The 20,590-nt window shown below is 55.7% G+C and overlaps 1 protein-coding gene across 1 annotated transcript; it reads right to left on the bottom strand.

The window, feature by feature from the left end:
- Positions 1 to 505: 505 nt before the first annotated feature.
- Positions 506 to 20,359, bottom strand: UCK2 (uridine-cytidine kinase 2). Its single transcript, XM_051806926.1, has 7 exons — positions 20,075 to 20,359; positions 9,832 to 9,991; positions 8,717 to 8,813; positions 7,717 to 7,859; positions 3,349 to 3,446; positions 1,415 to 1,463; positions 506 to 904 (listed from the first exon to the last, which is right to left on the bottom strand). The coding sequence occupies exons 1-7, from the start codon at positions 20,327 to 20,329 to the stop codon at positions 765 to 767; spliced, it is 942 nt and encodes a 313-aa protein (XP_051662886.1). The 5' UTR covers positions 20,330 to 20,359; the 3' UTR covers positions 506 to 764.
- Between the last annotated feature and the right edge of the window lie 231 nt (positions 20,360 to 20,590).

The following is a 20,590-nucleotide window of genomic DNA, read 5'->3' as shown; positions in this document are numbered from 1 at the left end:
ATGCCATGTCTGTGTAACCACACTCCCAGCACCACCTACCAGGCCCTTGCTGGAGGGTGTGACAGCAGCCTCACACCTGTGGTGGGAAGGGGTTTCAGACACAGAATGGGATGCTGTTGAGGGACTGAGACTTGGAGGTGCAGAGACAGTCAGGGTATTTCCACATCATTCTCCTAGCTCCCAGTGGCATTGTCCAGCACCTGCCAGCCAACACCAGGCTGCTCGGACCTGAACAGCAATGGCAGGAGGAGGCAACCCCAGCCCAGTTGTAACACTCATGCCACACTCAAGCTGCCAACCTCCACCACAGCCCAGCCCTTCCCTGGGATGGAGACCTGCGATACTAAAGCAGTTGTTGAATGCTCTTCCTTCCTTACCGCCTTTGAGGTGAAGATCCTGACACCAACATCTCCCAGGACCTTCTTCCCGGCCCCTCCCAGCAACACCGAGCCTGGCAAATACCTTATGGCAAGTAATTTTACGTTATTCTGCATTTACACAAAAATAGAGCAATTCTATATTTATAGAGATTTATAGCCGGCTCCGTGCTGGAGGAGTTATTGAGCAAGGCCAGGAGCTGTGGGCGGTCCGGGCTCCCGAGCAACCGGCTGCTTCTCATTCGGCATTTCGAACATACAAAATTAAAGGCATTCGTCTCCGTCTGGTTTCTTAAATAGATAAGGGGGGATCGAACGGACAGTATGTACAGAGGGGCAGTGGCAGGGCCTGGTGCCCGGCCCGCAGCCTCACGCCTCCGCCCGGGGTCAGTGAGGCCGGCTGCTGGACTCTGAGGGCTGCCGCTGGCGCGGAGGAGTGTAGCCGTTCAGGTAGCCGTTGCTCTGGCGTTTGCTGAGTCCTCCGTTAAGAATGTCCTGGATGTGCTGCACTATCAGGTTTATGGCCACTGTGAGCAAAAGGGGGAGAGGTTGCATTAGGATCGCTGCAAATCAACCAGCAGGTGCCCCTGATGTCTCTCTCCTGCTCCTGGTCCCCTCCCATCCCAACCTTGCGGGGAGGAGCTGCCCCGTTGCCCCACTGGGATTTCATCCCTCTGCCCCAGCTAAGCCGGCACTCAAGCCAGTATGGTCAGGCTGATTCCAGGCCTGGCTGACCCAGGCCTTGAAGAAGTGCATTTTCCCTTTATGTGAGATGAACCAGGAGTTTGCTTGGAAGCTTGGAAGTACTGCATATAGATGGGCTCTTAGGCTTGAGCAGAGAAACACAAACTCCCAGTCACTAACGCTCCAGGCAGGAGCAAAGGGAACAGGCTCATCTCAGCACAGTGTGGTAACAGCACTCTCTCGGGTGGCAGCGGCCTGGGTCACCTCCGTGGCAGGGCCTGCTACCTCCTACCTAATTCCACTGCAAGAGCAACAGCCCAAAGCCACCTGCCAGGGGTCTGGGTCCCACTTACCTTCATTATCTGCTCCTCTGGGAATGATCACGTCAGCATACTTCTTGGTCTGGGAGGAGAGAGAGCACTATGTTACAGGGAAATTGGAGAGACACCAGGCTGGGGCATCATCCCTGCTTCCTGGGGCAGGTCCTTGCCCTCCCCTTGCCAAACCCAAACCCACCGATTGCTGATAATCCATTTTGGACGCTCTCTTTGGTGTTCTGCTCTGTGTTTTGAGGGTTATGCTTTGTGCCCTGATTCCATTTTCCTGAGCTCATAGAGATGCCAGTAAGAGGCACCCTAACAAAACCTGGAATTAAGAAGCCTCATGATCACAAGACTCCAGCATCTGATGCTTTTGGGAACATCCTTCTCACTGAATCCATCCAGACTTGCCTGAGCACAGCCACATGATCTGTTCAGAATGGGGGGAGAATTCCCTACCACATTGCTTGCAAAGAAGGTGTGATTCAGGACACCAGTTCTGACCTAGTTTCACCTGCAGGTGCCAGTCTCAGTTTCCTCCCCCATTTGTGTCAGTTTTACAGCTGACAGCCAAACTCCACCAAGCCAGCTGGGTGATGGGTGTCACCTGACACCTCTGAGTGCTTCCAGACATATCAAAAATCACCAGGATATGCTGGACCATTTCAGTGCTGGACTGCTCGGCCCAGAGCTGGTTTAGGAGTTGAATAACAGCAACAGTGGGTGCTGAGTGTGCTTGATATCTGCATGCAATTGCTCTGCCACTGAGCACAGGGCTGGAAGTGGGAGCAGACCACTGCAAAGCTGTGGGTAGGGACAAAGCAGTTTTCTGCCCTCCCTGTTTCACATTTCATCCTCCTACAGACTCTTCATCAGAAGACACTGATGAAGCAGCATCTGCTGCTTTACCTTGCTGGGGATTGCAAGGAGAGGAGCCTTTTGGGAAAAGCCTTTCTGGGATTACACTGGAAATGGTCCCCAGAGCCACAACGGAGAAAAGGGAGCTGCATAGGAGCCAGGAAAAGATCCTGTAGCACAGAAAAAAATCAGCCCCTCTTATGGGAAAGGGTAGAGCTGGCTAGGCTGGCACAGAGATGCTCCTGAGGCTGGAGGCACAGGTTTAATTCCTGCCTGTGATGCTAGCCAGCAGTTCCCAGGTTGCAGGACTCTGGTGGCTCAGTTCCTCCAGACTAGGACAAAAATTCCTCATATAACTACCACATCTGCCTAAAAAGCCTTGAGAACCAAAGCACAGGGTCCTCTCCATGAGAGCCAGGAAAGGTGTACAATGGCTAATCCTGCAAACATACTATTTCCCCTGCAAGTTCTGCAGGACTGGTCTCCCACATGCACAGTGCCTGTCTGCTAGGGAGTCTTGCCTCCAGTAACAGCTCCCAAAAGAGCTTCCTTTCTCCAGGCAGACCTTGCAACCCTGGCCCACCCTGGCCACTCACCAGTCAGGAAATGCAACCTGCAAGGCCACATCCCATGGTGTGGAGAGAAGCAGCAGTTTCCCTGCTCTCCCAAGCATGAAGCAGCAGCACTGGAGAGTGGAAAGGGCAGGCAGGACAGCCCAAAAGAGTAGGCAGCCACAGCAGACACTGCCTGGGGGCGGTGATCTCCCCTTCCCTGGCTAAAGGTAGCCAAGGATCTTCCCTCCCAGGCTGGCACCTGCTGAGATGTCCAGTGGTTTGTCAGGCCCTGTGCAGGGAGGGGTTTCTCTTGTCATGTCACCTTCCCCTAGGGAAGGGTGATCTCACCAGGAAGGCAGTGGCTGTATAAACAGTCCCCATCTTGCCCTGCCCCGGCCAGCACTGGCAGACCCATTTTGGCCAGAGCTTGCAGGGAAGGAGCAATGCACAGAAGGCTGAGCTGAGCTCTGGGCACAAAATGCCCCTGTCTGAGGAGCTGGGCAGGGTATGAGGTATTTTTGGCAGACTCCCGTGGGTGTCACCCCCCTGACTTACCGGCAAACAGAACTCCTCGAAGGCAGGCTTGACGAAGGTGATGTACTGAGATAAGATCTGCTCAAGGTCCCTGCCTCGCTCACTGATGTCTCGTAGCACTGTGGGGAAGATACAAGGCACAGTCAGGAGCTCAGACACAAATCTCTCCACCTTCTTTTCCTTCAGTACAGCCTTTGGCCAGCCACTCAGCTATTTTGCCCAAGGTCTCTGTTCCTGGAAGCTGTTGCCCATGTGTCTGAGCACATCCCAGCCCAGCTACATGCTTTTAACCTGCTTCCAAGCTCTCCTGGGAGCCAGGGGCTGGCTGACCTGACCAAGGGCTTTTCTTGGCCTCCTGCCCTTCTCAGCTCTGCAAGCACATTCCAGTTGTAACCAGTGGCACCCTGGTCCTGACTATTCCCAGGCTTAGCCCTCACCTCCCTCCTGTGGCTCTGCCTTGCTGGACAGGGCATTCTCTCAGTCATCCCCATGCAGATGTGTCCAAAGAATAGAAATGCAGTGAGGTTACTCATACACATACTAAGGCCCAGTTTAACTCAGGTCTACAGAGGTGAGGAGAGCAAAACTCAACTCCCTGCCCAGCTCTGCCAGGCTCCTCATGCTCTCCTAGGCCGAGTGGGACAGGAAGGCAAAGCAGTCTAAGGGTGTGCTTGGAGGAGGTGAGCTCAGGAGGAAGCCAGAAGGCAGGAGAGCAAGCTGGCCTCCTGCTTGTTCTGCCACTGGGGCCTTACACCCTGTTTGCATGAGCTATTTATTTGGGCCACTGCCATCTCTGCTCTGAAGACACTTCAGTGTGGACAAGTGGCCCAGTTCAGCAGGAATTCAATCCACAGGGAAGAGCCAAAACAGCCCTGTGGCCGAGCAGACAGCTCTTGGCTCTCCCCAAGGGGCTGTCTGGCTTTTCCCCAGCATGCTAGTGCCTGGCACTGGGCTGGGAGTGAGCCTTCCCTCATGTCCCAAGCAGAGCCAAGGCACGGCACTGCCAGCCTGCGTGACCTGCTGGGCAGCCGCTGCCCCTGTGCTCGCAGGGCCAGGACAGTGCTGGTCTGGCACTGTCCCCACGGCTCTTTGCCCTTGGCCAGCAGCTTCACAGCATGCCCTTTCACAGCCCTGCACAGGGGAAGTGATGGGGGGGGGAAAAACGATGTGTGCCAGCTCCCTGCCTGCTCCCAAGAACAGGAGCAAGCCCCTGCTCAAACAACACAGAAAAAGAGGTACGGAAAATAAAACAGGCTTTTGTTTCCCAGGTCCCACACCCTATTTGTTGTCTGTGCCAGGGCAGGGAAGGGTGTACTTACAGCACGTGCAGGAGGCCCAAGAGCTGCCCCAGGGTGCAGGGGCTGGTCCTAACAGGGCAAAGCTCTCCTGCCTGTTCCCAGGGCAGACCACAGCAGGAATTACCCCCCACACAAACAGAAGTCAAGCACCCACTGTCTGGTACCTGGCCTCAAAACAACAGGTCCCAACAACCCAGGCTAGACCATGCACCCAGTCTGGAGGGATCACTCACAGGGCAGGCAAATATCCCAAGGACAGACCGGCACCCATTTGAAGCCAGCAGGCATCACTCAAATCAGGCCCAAAACAGGCATGTGACACCGGACCTTTGTTTTACGGAAACTGGCCAAGGACAGGGCAGCGAGGGATCTCAGCCAGAGTCAGGTCCCTGATCCCCGTGGATCAGGCTGTTTGAGGTACCTCACAGACCTTGCCCCTTGCACTCTGCTAGCGGCATTTTTCTTGGGAGAGGGGCGGGGATGGGGACAGTGCGAGTTGCACATACTGAACCCCAGCACTATTGATCAACTGAGCCATCAGCAGGGTTTCCAGGAACCTCACTTCCTGCTGCTGCCCAGCTGAAAAGCACATTGATGTAACCCTTTAGGACTTCTGGGACAGAAAGATGACTCAGGGCCACATCACAATGCAAGATCCCAACTTCTACTACAAGCTGCCTCCAGCTACGTTCCAGGGACATGATTACACCTTTGGCACCTCACACACAGGCTACCCTTTCCCAGAAATGCCAGGGAGACATACAGTAAACAGATTTAATGCTGCAGTGGTCCTACCAGCTGCTGACAGCAGACAAACAGCCAGATTCCTACCAGGGGAACACAAAGTTGCCCTAACTAGGAGACACCAGCACCTCAATCAGCTGAGCTGCCCCTGTGCAAGCAACTGATGGTGAATGGAAGAAGTACAAGCCTTACCAGAAGCAGCGTGAGCACAGCAGTGACCTGACCTGAACTGGCTTTGGTGCCCACTAACTCCACACAACACGCCTCTCCTGTCCTGAGTGACCACCATAACAGATGGAGCCCAAAGCCATGGACTAAATAAATGCAGTGGACACTTGGGGCACATTAACAGGGATGATCCATAACACAGGGAATGATATCTGTATGTTACATCAAAAGATGGGAAGAAGGGTGGTGGGTAAAGAGAATGTATTGGATAGCGTAGGACCTCAGCATGATGGAAGTGGTTTGGAATAAGAGATGGAAGAATGTGCTGGTTTTGGCTGGGATAGAGTTAATTCTCTTCACGGTGGCTGGTATGGGGCTGTGTTTCATATTTGTGCTAAAAACAGTGTTAGTAACACAGAGATGTTTTCGTTGTTGCTGAGCAGTGCTTACACAGATCCAAGGCCTTTTCTGCTCCTCACCCCACCCCACCAGCAAGGGGAGGGGACACAGCTGGGACAGCTGACCACAACTGACCCAAGGGACGTTCCATACGTCCATATAGGATGACATAAAGCTGAAGGAAGAAGGAGGAAGGGGAGACATTCAAAGTGCTGGCGTTTGTCCTCCCACATAACGGTTACACGTGATGGAGCCCTGCTTTCCCTGGGACGGCTGAACACCTGCCTGCCCACGGAAAGTGGTGATAAATTCCTCATCTTGCTTTGCTTGTGGCTTTTGCTTTGCCTCCTGAACTGCCTTTATGCCAACCCACAAGTTTTCTCACTTTTACCCTTCTGACTCTCTCCCCCATCCCACCAGGGGAGGTTGGGTGAGCAGCTGCGTGGAGCTGAGCTGCTGGCTGGGGTTACACCAGGACAGTGTGCTGCCCTGTAGCTGGGTGTGGATCCAGGCTTCTGTTTAAAGGGATTAAGGCTCACATTTTGGGATCTTGCAAGTGAGTATCTGTGACCTGCTAATACATCTCCCTGCGATGACTGTGCTGTCACCTCCCTGGATGAGTCATGCAGGAACAGTGGGCAGGGTCAAGAGGGATGCGTAAAAAGGAGATTTTAATCAGTGCTGATGACATCCCAGCAGCTGAGGAGGCTGTGTATCTGCCTGACAGCAGGAGGGCAAGCAAGACCAGCTCTATTGCAATGTGGAACAGTCCCATGCACTCAACACTCCCAGACTGACGCACTGAGACACGCTCCTCTCGTCACAGCACAGAGCTCTGGAAGAAACCACTCCTTCTGCATCCCCAGACACCCTGTGGAGTCTCTTGGAGCCAGGTAGGGGAAGGGACAGTTCAGACAGAAGTGAATTCTGACCCCAGGAGTCCTCAGATGCTTTTCCAGTCAGCCAGGAGGTGCTATATCAGTGAACCGCTCCTAAAGGCTGCTTCAAAATGAACAGCATCTCAAGTCATGCAGACCCTGCAGAGCTGGAGTTCCTCCCATGTCAGCTGGCAATCCACAGCCAAGCCAGCTGGACAAGGGGAGTCCTAGAGAGGGATGTTCTGGTTTCTAGGGCTCTTTGCCCCCAAACCATAACCCCAGTGCCAAGAATCCCAAAGAGGCTCCACGCTGCATTGCACAGACCAAGATGTACAACCAGACGCTCCATTTGCACCATCCACAACGGACACTCTCACACCCCAAAACCATCCTCAGAGCACTTTACCTGTTAAACTGTCTTTATCTCAATCCACAAGTTTTCTCACTTTTACCCTTCCAGTTCTCTTCCCCCAGGAGACTCATACCCCGGGTCCTGAGGGGATCTATCAGGCACTGCCTTCTGACTGAACTGTCCAGATGCTTTGCCTTGCCCGCTGCACCCTTCCGTGCTGGTAACTGCTGACTGGCAGCAGCTGCCACTCAGCTGCTGGCACAGAGCTGGTGCCGTGGGGCCATATGAGGACACGGCACGCTCAGCAGTCACAGTGCTGCATGCATCAGAGCAGGAATCCCAGGCAAGGCAGCAGAAGTCCCAAGAGACGCGGAGCAAGGTGCTCTCCACTGCCACGAGCTGCCCTCCGTGACACTCCGCCGTGCCCTCCACCAGCAGCAGCACAGCTTTGTGCCAGCTCTGGCCACTGTCACCTGCCTCCATGACCAGCTGCCCGGATCAGTTAAGGGATATTTCTGTCCCCGGTGCACAAGGCACGTTAGGGCCTCACCTCTGCGGGACAGCCGGGTGTCCGCGTCCGTGTCCACGAAGAGCTTCATGCGGAAGAGGTCCCGCACCTCCTGGCTGTAGAAGGCCAGGATGCCTTCGAAGAGCACCACGTCGGCAGGGTACACGGTCACCGTCTCCTCTTTCCTAGCAGGGGGAAGGAGAGTCAAAATATGCTGGTGGGGAGGGAAACCAAAGAGAGGGGGAAGGGGAGGGGAAAACAGCGGTGCTCCTAGGCACTGCTCCAACCCTGGGACATCACTGCTGCACCAGGGGGTCGACCAAGGAGAGGGCAGACCTACCCCACCGCCGTGAAGGGAATCCAAGGCATACGTACGCTTCCTGGAAGGATAAATGGCAGAGCGGGAAGCACACTAGGCCTTCTCCCCCCACCTCAGCCAGCTGCTGCTTGCAAGTGTTATGTGCCAAGCCATAAAAAAGCCCAGGAAAGCCTATGCATGGGGCTTGACCCACAGGAACCTGCACGGCCAGCTCCGCTTCCCTCGGGAACCAGGCAGCACTCCCCTGACAGCACAGCGCTTTTGTGGGAAACGGAGCAGGGTCACACCATCCATGACCAACAAAGGCATGCAGAAAGAAGCTGAACACATGCAAGGGAAGTGTTGCAGGAGCAAGAACTGTCATCCTCCTCCTTTCCTGGCACTGCTGAGCTGTTTGAGCCTGGAATACTTGTTAAAGCTGCAAACAGTTTATGGGGAGAGGAAGTGTAGATGGGGAAAAAAAGGGGGAGGGTCTTAATCTCCCTCCACTGACGCCTGTATGTTGCTGGATGTCACTGCATGGCTATTCCAGACCCTCAGACTGTTCCTGTATCTGCCCTGGATCCTCTAGCCAAGGGGCTGGAGTAGTTAGGATGGAAACTTTTGGCTGGCAGGTTAGGTGCCTAAGAGCAGGCATGAGAGGGGCACGTGGTTTGGGCTGGGTGCTGCACCACAGGGCGTTAGCGGAGGCACAGCAAGGCAAGGCAGGAGCAGCTGTTAGACCTGGAGTGGGAGACAAAGTCATAGACAGGAATCTGGACCGTCTTCCCTTCTGTGATCTCTTTGAGTGTTTTCACGATCAGCTCGTTGTCAAAGGCATCTGAGGAGAGAGGAAACGTTACCCGAGGCAGCTTTGCAACCTCTCCCACCCACCAGATGCTGAGCTCAGCCCAGCCAGAGTCACTGGCACCCTGCACTGGAGACAGACAGATGTACAGACTTGGGAGGAAAGCCCTGTACCTCCCCATGGGCGTAGCAAGACCCAACTCTCCCGAAGCCATGGGCCTTCATGGCTCTGCAGCAGCCTGGGATGTGGCCCACAGGGATCAATATCGCCCTTGTACAGCAGCACTGACAGCCCGGGTGCAGGAAGGCATCTCCTCCAGGGCTCCAGCCCTTGGAGAGACTGGAGCAGTGTTCCAGCCTGGAGCCACTGGACAGACAAGGCTCTGTTTGCTCAGTGCTCGCTGCCTCTGGCCATTGTGCTCGTGGGGACGAAGGGACAGTGGCTCTGGAATTTCCCCACCAGGCCTGGAGATGGTTCAAAGAGCCTCTGTCGTAGTACCAGGGCACAACCCCCTCACTGGAGGGGTTTGCAGAGCAGCTGCACAGATGGTTCCCTCCTTGAAGGAGGGACATGGAGCTGCTGGCTGCAGGGGGCTGTGCCAGGCCTGATCTCCCTGTGTCCAACCCAGCTGCACCAAAAACCAATTTGTTCCTTTGCAACCTGGTCTAGTGAAGGGTGTCCCTGCCCATGGCAGGTGAGGTGGAAGATGACCTTTAATATCTCTTCCAACCCAAACTATTTGATGATTCTGTGAAAAAGGTGTTCAAACTGGGGGATGTTTTTGCAGGAAGAGAAGCATCTTAAGAAGAGTTTGAGGGTTCACAACCTGCCCTTTCTCATCGCAGACACTCCACCCCAGAGGCAGTTTCTTTCCCAAGATGCAGAAGCTGTACTGCAGGGGACACAGGTGGCCAACTAGGCCACCCAGTCCTGCCCCATGTAGAGACAGAGCCCCAGTGTCCATGCAGGCTCTTTGCTGGTGAACTGGGGGTCCCACTCCAGCCCTCACCCCACACCACGCAGCAGAGCCCCAGTGCTGTTCTCCATTCACCTGGGTGGTCAAAATTGAACTGGCCTTTGAGTGCTTTGGATTTCTGCTCTGAGGTGAGGACCCGGTAGAAGCTGTCCTGGCTCACAATCACCACCTGCTTCTGGCGGTAGTCCACCTCATTCTGGCCCAGCAGCTGGACGATCTTGGAACATACTGAAGACTGGGAAAGGAATGGCAAAGGAAGCAAGTCAGTGGCAGGTGGTATCTAAGTGGCACAGGGCTAACACCTAGGTAACATTCACTCCTGGATGCACAGGGCACTGCTTGCTGGACCTCCAGCCGAGAGTTTGTGGTCATCTTGAACGCCCAGCCCAAAGCCACTGAGGGAAAAGTCCTCCAGAGGCATCACTGTGGTGCCCCTTAGTGTGACAGCAGCACTGAGCTTTGCTGCCTGCCTCCCTCTTCTCTGCCCCTATGGCCTGCCCACAGCTCCTGTTCTGGGTATAAGTGGCAACAGAACAGTTGGCTCCTCCCTGGGTTCAGCCACATGCCCAGGGGCCCCAGCTGCTCCAGCCTGCCAGGCAGCTCCCCAGGGAACAGAGCTGTGGGACACCAGGGCTGAGCCTCCTCCCTGGGAGGAGCCCCGTGCCTTGGCTCCCCCAGCCCTGATCCAGCCCAGAAACCCCACCACAGTACGGGCACAGACAGAGAGTCCTCAGAGGGAGAGCAAACAAAACCCAGGATGAAAAGGCACCAGGAAGAGAGCCCTGGGACTTTATCAGGGAGCTCTGCTGCCAGGGCTGGGAGGAGCAGCCCGAGCATATCCTGGTGCCTCTTGGCACAGCAAGCCTAAGGGCACTGCGGAGTCAGCGGCTGGAGAGCCACGTGGCTCTGGCTGCCGGTGCAAGATCCCCAGAGCACTGCTGGCACAGGGACTGGCACCTCTCACACCACACGGAGCAGGCTGGGTGCGGGTGGCCAGCATGGACTGCTGGCACTGCAGGAGGCAGGGTCACACTGGGCCTCAGAGCTTGGGGGACAAATCCCACAGCCTGCTTCAGTCCCTTCTCCTTAGTCACAGGAGTCCTTGGCCGCTGTGGTGTTAACTGCATCACCACCTGGCAGCCAGCACTGCCCTGGCCAGCAGGAGCCAAGGTCAGGCTGGCTGGGAAATGCTCTGCTGCCTGCAGGAGCCCTGCATGTCCCGCCTGCTCCTGCCCCACGGCATCCACTGTTCAGGGCAAAGTAGGTGCTCCTGGTGCCAAACTGAGCTCCTTCACCTCATGGGAATCACGTTGGCTGCAGATGCCCTGCTGAGCCACTCCTGGCCCTAGTCACCACAAACACTCTGCAGAGCCCTCTGCCTTACAAAGAGCAGTTTGCTTGCCCCAACCTGCCTAGCCCAGCCTGCCAGTGGCTTTTTCCATGCTCCCACCTCCTGGCTGGTTCAACCATCTGCTCCGTACCTGGCTGCAGAGCTGAAGACGGTGTTGGTGAGAAGGAACAGGGAGGGGAATGCATGCTTGGCAGAGGAGGTCACCCCAGCAGGCAGAGGGCAAGGCTGTTTGCCTGAGAAGTTGGAAGATTTGACGGCATTCCCGCCTCCAGAGACCGTCTCTTCCCCTCCAGGCCAGGCTGACCTGACTTGGCTGTGACCGCTGGGCTGTGAGTCAGCCCCAGCCTGGCTGGAGAGCCTCCACACAGCTCTGCTGCTGAGTGAACTGGCTCAGGCTGCCCGACAACAGCCCGGGCAGCCTGGGGCACAACTCCGTGTTTCAGGTCAGGGATGGGGTCTCCCTGAGCATCCCACCTTCTCCTCCTGCTTCTCACAGCTGGCTAGCTGTGCTTCCTGAGCCACGTTGGCAGCCCTGCCCTGCAGCAGGCGGCTACCACCCAGAACAAAGCCCTGCATGCCAGTGCCAGTCACTTGCCCTTTGGCACACGCAGGCACAAAGCCGGAGCCCAATCTCTGTTTCCTCTGTTTGCTCGCTCCCCACATCCTTCTGCAGCTGGGGTCAGCCCTAGTGCTTATCCAGCTGTATCCCGTAGGTTTCACAAAACCAGGGCGTGCACAGTGCCTCTCCTCCACTTTCCCTGCCCACTCTCTCCCCTGGACACCGCTGCCTTCCCATGCAGCGAGGAGACATAGCGCAGCAGGGTTCAGCCTTGGCCACAGCTGCCGAGGACACCAAACTTCCCAGGTCCTTTGCCATTAGGAGTAAACCACCTTTCAGCACAGCCATACAGGTTTTCCCAGCCTACAGATCCGCAGGCTCCACATGGATCTGCACCAGGAATTGCTTTCCCCAGCCCAGTGGAGGGAACAGGGCTCCTTTACTTTGGATCAGTCAAAGTAACACACCAAATGCGCTCACCCTCCCCCCCTGGACCTCAGCACATGGATGGGCAATAAAATCATTTGAGAGCACCAGACAGTTCCTGTCAGTCTTTTTTCTGCCTTATGAACACAAAAATCTCTCGTCTACTGATCCTGGAAGGGGGAGAAGAATCTCCACCAGCTCTGAAAATCACCCTTCTCTTCCACGCCCCACAACTCAAGACACCCAATGGTGAGAAAAATCCAAGGAGAAAACATCCCCTGGCAGCTGGAGACTGGAACATGTCCTCCCTTGGGGTTCCAGGATGAGGATCAGAGCATATGCCAGCTGCATTTGCCATCAGGGCTCTGGGGTGGACGGTGCCTCTTGCAAAAGCATCCAGGCAGATGCTCCAGACTCTTCCCTTTTCCATGGTGGGCTTTGGAGAGCTGGCAGAAGTGGTAGAGAAAGATGACCATGAGGACACCCTGTTCTTAGGACCAAGCTCAGGTTCAGCATACCACACTGCCTGGGTGAGCAAGGATGTCACCTCTGGGGTCTGGGAAGAGGCACACATGTCACCTTGGTCCTGCAGGTGTGGGCCACGGCACTGCTCACACATTAAACCTGCATTAAGTTCAGCAAGACAGAGGGACATGAGGGGACAGGGCATGTTCCTCCAACCCCAGGGCTGCGTTCATCTTGCCTCAGTGGGGCAGCAAACCTCAGCAAGGTCCAAGTGAAGGTTTTTCCTTTTCTCACTATCATTTGTGATGGAAACAATGGTTCATGAGGGGCATTCCCTGATGCCAGTTGAATATCTCCTACAGCTGGACAGGCAGTTTTTCCCCTTGGTTGATAAACACCCTCTGTGAAGGAGGAAGAAACACCAGAAACACGGAGCTTGGAAATTCCCCTACACAACAGGAACAGAAACTCCTGGCCTTGGGAAGTGTCCCCCCAACTGACTGGCACGTCCCCTGCTTAAACCCTCTTCTCCCAAACCAGCACAGCATACATACATGACTGTGAAATATTCACTAATAATTAGAAATGGCCACAGCCAGGCTCTGGGGAGGCTGGCAGATGACCAGAAAGACCAAGACTGGAGCATGACTCCAAAGTACAGTGGCAGGATGCAACCAGCCAGGATGCAGGGTAACCCAGGGGACACGTGGTGCTGGCACATGCACTCAGCACCCACTTGAACGGACGGCCTGGGCTTAGATTCCTTCCTTTGCAGATTCCTTGTGGTTTCTCCCAGGGGAGAAGACAACTATTGTTTTTTCTCTGAGAAGCCCAGGACTGCAGGAGATGACTTGAGGAAGATGACATGATGCTACAAATGAATCCCAACAGAGAAAAACTCTTAAGATTTGAGCCCCACCCCTAGCTCTGCCTTACATGACACATCTCATCTGCAGTAGATGAGAGCCATGCCAAGGCTTCCACACAGCCCCTTCTCCATATCCACACCATCCATGCACACCTCAGCACGACCCAAGGCGAACACTGACAGTGATTCAGCCGCAGTGCATTCCCGGCAACAGGATGCTTTCTCAAGCAAAAGCCTTCCCCTCCTCCAGAACCTGGTTAAAACTAAATATAGCCAGGACCCAGCAGCCTCCATGGTTGCCAAGCAGACCTTTCCCATGTTAGCCACATGAAACCAATGCAGGACTTTCCAAGCACACAGGCAAGGAGCGAGCCCCAGCCGCTGCCATCGGTCACGACTTCCCACGCGCTGCACCGAGGGGAACTCGGCTCCTGCTTTAAGTAAACTGGCTGCAACCCCCAGAGCTGCACTCCCCCAGGCTTTGTGCTTGAGTTTCTCCCTGGGAAAGCTGTGCCAACCAACGCACACCACACACAGACGGTGGGGAGGGAGGTATCCACACAGCACAAGCGGCAAGCTCGGAGAGGTTATTCCTGAACAGAGGCAGCTGCAGCTCCCCTTGCAGGACTCCTCCTCTGAACCAAGCACACAAATAGCCAGTGTTCAAAGAAGAAGCACAGCTTTATTCTGCTGGAAAGGAAGAGGCAGAGGGCACCTGGGGGAGAAATCCAGCATATTTTCCCAAAAGGAGAGAGGTGGTGCACAGGGGAAGAAATCAAGACTGGTGTTCAGAGGCCTACCCCTGACATTTATTTGGAATATATTAATTACCTATTTAATTCATGGCCTACAGCCAGCTGCTCAAATATTCTTCAGGAGTTGACTAATTCCCCAACATTATTATGCAGATTATCCCACAATCCCTCTTGGGTAGCTCTGATCAGGCAGTGAATTATGACTTCAGACAGGTATTAGGGAGAAAGCTGATGGACAGTGCCACAGTCAACCACCATGAACCATCACGTGAAGGTGCCAGGCAGGACACAGCTGATGCCTTCTGCTCCAGGTTTGGTGCAGCAGCCACGGTAATACAGGTACTTCTGCTTCTGGGGGGTAAGGCCTGTCCTGGGCTAGCAGGAACTCCTAACCTTTGTGCAGGTGGACATGCTAAAACCTACTCACTAACAGCAGACCGTCCATTCCCAGAGAGCCTGGCACTACAGAGGGGTGTCCAAGCTCCCTCTACAGCTGCAGGAAGGACCTCCCATCCTCCCAGAGATTCTAGATAAGATACCCAGCAAAAGTGACTTACCCAGATCAAGTCATTTCAGCCCTAAAGAATGCTGAAGCTGCCAGACCTCTCAGGAGCAGGTGAAGAAGGGCTGTGCCAGAAGCAAGACCTACCAGAAGAGGTGTGTGCTGGGCTCCAGTGTACAAGGAGGAGAGGCCCAGCCTCCTGCCACCACTGCAGGCTGCTTGCCCTGAGCCAAGCTGCTGCTCACGAGGACAGTCCTCCTCAGTGGAGCAATGCCCTTGGCCCAAGACAAATGCTACAGCCAGGAGCAAGGACAGACTGCAGCAGTCACATCTCACCAGGGAGAGGAGCCCAGAGGTTATCTCCAGGGACACCACTGCCATAATGCCCTTCCTTCAGGATCGGGATGTGAGCAGGCTTGGCAGGGGCTGTTGATGGCTCTGCATCCGCAGCAGCCTGGTTGGGGTGCCCTCATCACATGCCTGTGGATAAAACAGCCACCAGTTTTGGGATCTAACAGGATTTTCCCTAAGATCAAACATCAGGGACCACTGTCATTACTTGTTTCATTTCTCCAGTCTCCCCTGTAGCACAGTTCTCTTTCCAGGCATCACAGGGGGCTATTACTCAGTCATGTCCCTGAAGTCAGGAGCCGTGGCAGCGCTTCCCTTCCCTCCAGCAGCACATGAGTTACAGATTTTGGTCTCTTCTTGAAGGTTACGGTAATTATAGAGTACTAGGAAGTGCCTGGTGGACTGGGGTGACACACAGAACAGATACCAAATTGGGAAGGGTCCCAGAGCATCTATCAAATGTCTGCCCTAGTTCATGACCCACGCAATCCTTTCCAGTCGTAAAGGAGCACATCCGTACGGCAACACTGGGACTGGAAACTTGCTATTCTCGTACCAAAAGCCTGGGCCTCCACCCAGAGCTTTCCCAGGCAGGTTCACCATTCCTGCCTTTCCCTTTGTGAGCCACAGGCCAACCAGTCCAGGAGTGGGATAGCCAGGTTTCTGTTCGCTCACCCTGGGACACTGTGCATGTGATCAGCAATCCCAGGCTGGAGCACAAACGGGCACAAACACAGAGGCTCTAAACACAGATTACACACAGGGAGGAAAACAAGCCCTCTAGCACAATCCCTCCCAATCCTCCGGTTTTAGGCACAGGATATTTTTCCTGAGCCCCTGCTGCAAACTCCATAGCCTGGAGCTGGCTGAGCCCACGGGACTATGGTAACCAGGCTCCATAACGAACTCACACATATTCCATCAGTAACAGGAAAGGGCTGACCCATCAAAACGTCCTGTGTATCAGTCTGATCGGGGCTGGCACAGAACAACGTTCTACTAGAAAGTTTGATGAGTCTCTAGCACACGTTGACACCAGTGTTTAACAAGTCAGACCTTGTGATACAGGGTTCCTGCCAGCCACAGAACAAACGTCACCAGGAAATGGTGCTGAACTGGCACAGGGCTGCTGAAATTCCTGCTGGTGCCCCTGGGTCACTCCCAGGTTTCCCCCAGGCTTCTCTGTCAGCCATCCAGGTGGTGACATGATGGCAGTGATCCCCGGGCTGCTGTGGGGCACCTCAGCCCTTGCTGGGGAAGGGGACTGAGCTCTGTCACCAAAGAAGCCCCGTGCAGAGATGGTACTGCCTCATGCAACTCAGACCACTGCTTCCCTGGGGAACAACACGCTGGCTGTCCCACCCTGGGCTGGGCAACACCAGCCTCCTTCAGCTGGCTCACTTTTCTAGGCAGGCAGCTCAGACTCAGCCAGCCTTTCTGGTGTTTAAAGCAAAGTGCCTGGTGGAGTAACAGTGAAGAACACACCTGGCTGCAGTCTTGGTGCTCTGCAGCCTGGAAACTCTGAGGCTGCATGTTCAAACAGACTGTTAACTTCATGTACTAACTCAAGACCCAAATGATGCAACCACGGGGCTACAGTGGCACCTACATTCAGCCCTCACTAGTTTGAGTAATGAACAGCCAACAAAAGCATTCAGCCCTTCGCAAATCTGTCTTTTCTTACAAGCTCCTGTTGGAAGGCAGCAATCAGCACCTCGCTTCACGTGGGGACAACAATTAATGCTTCAGCCTGAGCTGAAAGAGCTCTTCCCACCCCTGCAGCCACCTCAGTACCAGATGCTCCCACTGCTGCTGGGAGCGAGCTGCTCCAGCACAGCTGGCAGAGCTGGAAGGTCCCAGCAGCTAAACTGAAGTGAGGATATAGGAAGGGCTTTAGGGGGTATCCCAACACTTCCCAGCTCATCTCAGTAGTCAGTTCCCTGAACTTTCCTCCAGCCCGCAGCCTGGCTGCCTGCCTTGCATGCTGCAGTCCTTGGTAGTCAGGAATCTCTTGCAGGAGGGAGGGAAGAAGCTCAGCACAAAGACCACGGGTATAAGAGGGAAACTAGAACTTTAGCAGGGCACTTGAAAATGCATAGGATTAAAGAAAATTCTTAAAACAGCCTTAGGAATCCCTCTGAGAAAATGAGGCGGTTGCAGTCATCTCCAACTTCGACACAGGAGGGGACGGTCTTAATGCCATGTCCTCTCCTTTACCCCAGGAAACTGCAGCAAGCTCTGCCCGGGCTGCACAATGCTTGGATTTTGGGGGACAGTGGAAGAAATGCTTCCTCCCAGCAAGCTTTTGTGAAGAGCCTGTCCCACTGAGCTGACTCAAAACAGCCACCATGCAGCTGGCACTGCCCTCGCAGAAGCTGCAGCATCCCAGCCTGCCCAGGGTGCTCTGTGGCTCCCCAGTTTTGCTCCTAACACAGTCCAGATTTCTTTTCAGAGCCAAAACCAGGAGAGCACTCAGGGTTCTACCTATCCTGTTTGAGTGGTCAAAGTTGCTCAAGCCTCTTTTGCTCGCTAGGGAACAGCACTCAGCCTTTGAGCTTGAGATCTCACAGATCTGCCTTTAAGGAATACCAGCCAAACACCCCCCAGCTCTCTGGAAAGGCCAGCTGCTTCCAACACCAGCTTCCCCAGGGCACCACAGGACACAAGTAGTGGCAAGCTACAAACAGGATCTCTTCCTTCCAGAGTCTGACGACACTGGTTGGTTCATTGAAAGTGGTAGGGGGGACTGTGGAGCCTTTTTCGCCCATCTCAGGCTCAAAAGCAGCAGTGGGAAGCCCTCGGAAGGCAAATTCCCTCCGTTATCTTTGGGCTGGTGTGCTGCCAAAGGGGCGTGTTGTGACAACAACCCTCAGTTGGTGTCAAGGCGAGTCAGATGGATTTGTCACTTTCCCAGAGGGAAAGGTGCCTGCTTCACCTTCCCGCTAGCGCTTTGTTTTCACCCAGAGCCGGCACAGTAGGCCCCTGGGCTGGATTTAGCTGCAGGCAAGCCCTTACCTAAGCACATCAGCCCCACCACTGCTCTCCAGGAGCGTGCTGCGGCACCTGGCATCACCTGGCACAGGGCACTGTCACCAGGCAGGTGGGGGACAGCCCCTCTGCAGCCCTGCCTTGCATCTGCACCACACGTGAACTTGAGGGCCTGTGGGCACAAGCCCCAGGTCCTTTTTCTCCTGTTGCTTCTCCACGTGCAAGCTTTTTTTTTTTTTTTTAACACCAGCATATTTCTTGCAGTCTTTCCCCACCAACTTTGTATGATCTACTGGATTCCCTTCAATGGGCAGCACTGCACAGAGGTTTTTAGCAGGCAGCAATCACCGGAGAGGGGGGAAAATCAAAGCTGAGAGACAGGAAAAGCCAGTTAGTAACATCTCCCTTGCTAGGAAGAGCCATTTCCCTATTATTTTTTACTAAGGCAGCCTGCTGCTATTAAGCATTTTCCCTTTGAAGTTGAGAACCACTGTAGCGTATTGTACTGTAATCACTGCTTTTACCTTGTGGGCCTGAGACACCGTGTTCAGAGACATAACAGTTCAGCAGCGCCAGACACGATGTTATTGGGACAACTACAGAGAGGCAGACCCACGCATCAGAGAACAGACAAACCCAGCGTGTTTGAGTCACCAGGAGCGGTGCTGCAGGAACAATCCAGCTTTGGTTCCCACTGGAGGAGATTGCATCCTCTCTCACCATCCCTCCCCTGTTACAGCTGGATTTTTCCCCCTTGCAGCAGCAACAGCAGTCCAAGAATCAATAGGGTACTCAGAGGCACATGCTTAAAACACTGGGCTGAAACACGGCAGTTGGATTATGCCACCCCTCAAGGGAAAAAAAAGGGGTCCCCACCTCTAAACACAAAACAAACCAGAGATGTAAGGCTCATCCTCCTCCCATGCTGGCCCACATTCAGTTTCCTTAGCAAGCAATATTTCAAAGGTATAGCTACTTCCAAATCTATTCACGCTCTCCAAAATGCCTCTTAAAAACGCAGGTGGGACGTGCTGCCCTGCACAGAAAGGCTGATGAGCCGTGGAGCTGGTTTTACTGCTCTTAAATAAGGGGGGGAAAAAAGTAATTTTCTTTTCATATTAGGAGAGAAAGCGACCTAGCTCGGGTTAAACAAATAAAGTAAACCCCACAGCGTGAAATAACTCAAATAAAAATGCTAAGGCTGCCCTGCGCTGCAGTTTGGGTGTAGCAGCCTCCCGGGAAGACCCGCATTGCCCCGGCGGGGCGGCTGCCCCGGCCCCGCAGCCCTCGCCCCGCTCGGCTCCCACCTGCCGCTGCCAAGGGCCAGCCCCTCCCGGCACAGCAGCCAGGAGGTCGTTCTGCCGCTGTGAGTCAGCATTTGCTGCAGAATCCCCGCTCCTGCTACCCCCAAAGTTGGGCAGAGAAGGGCACCCACCCCCACGCAAGACCGACACCGTTACGGAAAAAAAAAATAAATAAAAAAAAATTAAAGAATTGCATCGTCCCTGTGGGGCGGGCAGCCCCCGGGGGCGGTGCAGGTGAAGGGGAACGGGGGCAAACGCCGACCACAGCCACAGACGGGAGGATTCTGCAGGGGGATGCCATCTCCCCCCCCGGCTGAGCTGGGGCCACCCTCGCCCCGCATGGCCCCAGCGCCCTCCCCGCCTGGACGCCCCCCTTCCCCGGCGAGGCGGAGGGGCGCAGGATCCCGGCCGGGAAGAAGGGGTAAATCCCGTACCCACCCCGCACCCTCCATCCACGTGTCCGCGGGGCTCCGGCCGCCGCCCGGGCAGAGAGGCCTCGGCGGCCGTGCTCCCTCCGCAGGCTCGCCCTTCCCCGGGCAGCCAGCGAGCCCACGCGGCTCCATTCACACCCGCATCCCCATCCCCGCCGCCGGCCCCGCATGCCCGGCCGGCGCGGCGGGCGCACGTGGCGGGGCGGCCGCTCGGACCCGCCGCGCTGCCATGTGGCCGCCGCGCCCGGCGCGGGGGGGCTGCACCGCACCGCGGGGCTCCCCCGGGCCCCCAGGGGCTGCCCCGCCGAGCCCCCGCACCTTGCCGCTGGCCGTGCCGCCGCTGACCCCGATGAGGAAGGGCTCGCCGCCGCTGGGCTGCCCCTGCTCCTCCAGCCGCTGCTCGCTGTCCCCCGCCATCCTCCTCCCCTGCTCGCAGCCGCGCCGCCGCGCCTCCTCCGCCTTCGCTCGCCGTGCGGGGCTGGATTTATCTGATGAGTCAAGGGCCTTCCTCCCCGCCTGGTTCACATCCCCGGCGCTGCGGCTCCCTGCCAGGTGCCTGCCGCAGCTGCACATGCTCGGGCCCAGCCCGCCGGCGGGCGGCACTGCGGCCGCACGGGCCCGCACCGCGCCGCGCCCTCCCCGCCCGCGGACAAAGGCGGTGCGGCCGCGCCGTGCCCCGGACCCCGCTCGGCCTCCCCACCGGCTCCCTTTGCCTGTCTGACCGCTCGCCATCATCCCAGCGAGTGCTGGGAACCCCCACTGTGTGTCCCCCACGAACGTCCACTGTGTGTCCCCCACGAACGTCCACTGTGTGTCCCCCACGAACCTCCATTG

Source organism: Manacus candei, unplaced genomic scaffold, assembly GCF_025592945.1.
Source record: "Manacus candei isolate 608988 ecotype Guabito, Panama unplaced genomic scaffold, ASM2559294v1 h1tg000005l, whole genome shotgun sequence".
NCBI lineage: Eukaryota > Metazoa > Chordata > Aves > Passeriformes > Pipridae > Manacus > Manacus candei.
The sequence above is the reverse complement of the archived record's forward strand: the minus strand, read 5'-3'. Positions and strand labels throughout refer to the sequence as shown.

Bases quoted from the DNA above. Each gene is read 5' to 3' on its own strand.
- UCK2 (XM_051806926.1), bottom strand. From the start codon at position 20,329: ATGTGCAGCTGCGGCAGGCACCTGGCAGGGAGCCGCAGCGCCGGGGAT. The intron at 8,814-9,831 runs GTGAATGGAGAA...CTCTCTCCTCAG, and splicing joins GTTCAATTTTGACCACCCAG to ATGCCTTTGACAACGAGCTG. The intron at 905-1,414 runs GTAAGTGGGACC...TTTTGCTCACAG, and splicing joins CAGAGGAGCAGATAATGAAG to TGGCCATAAACCTGATAGTG.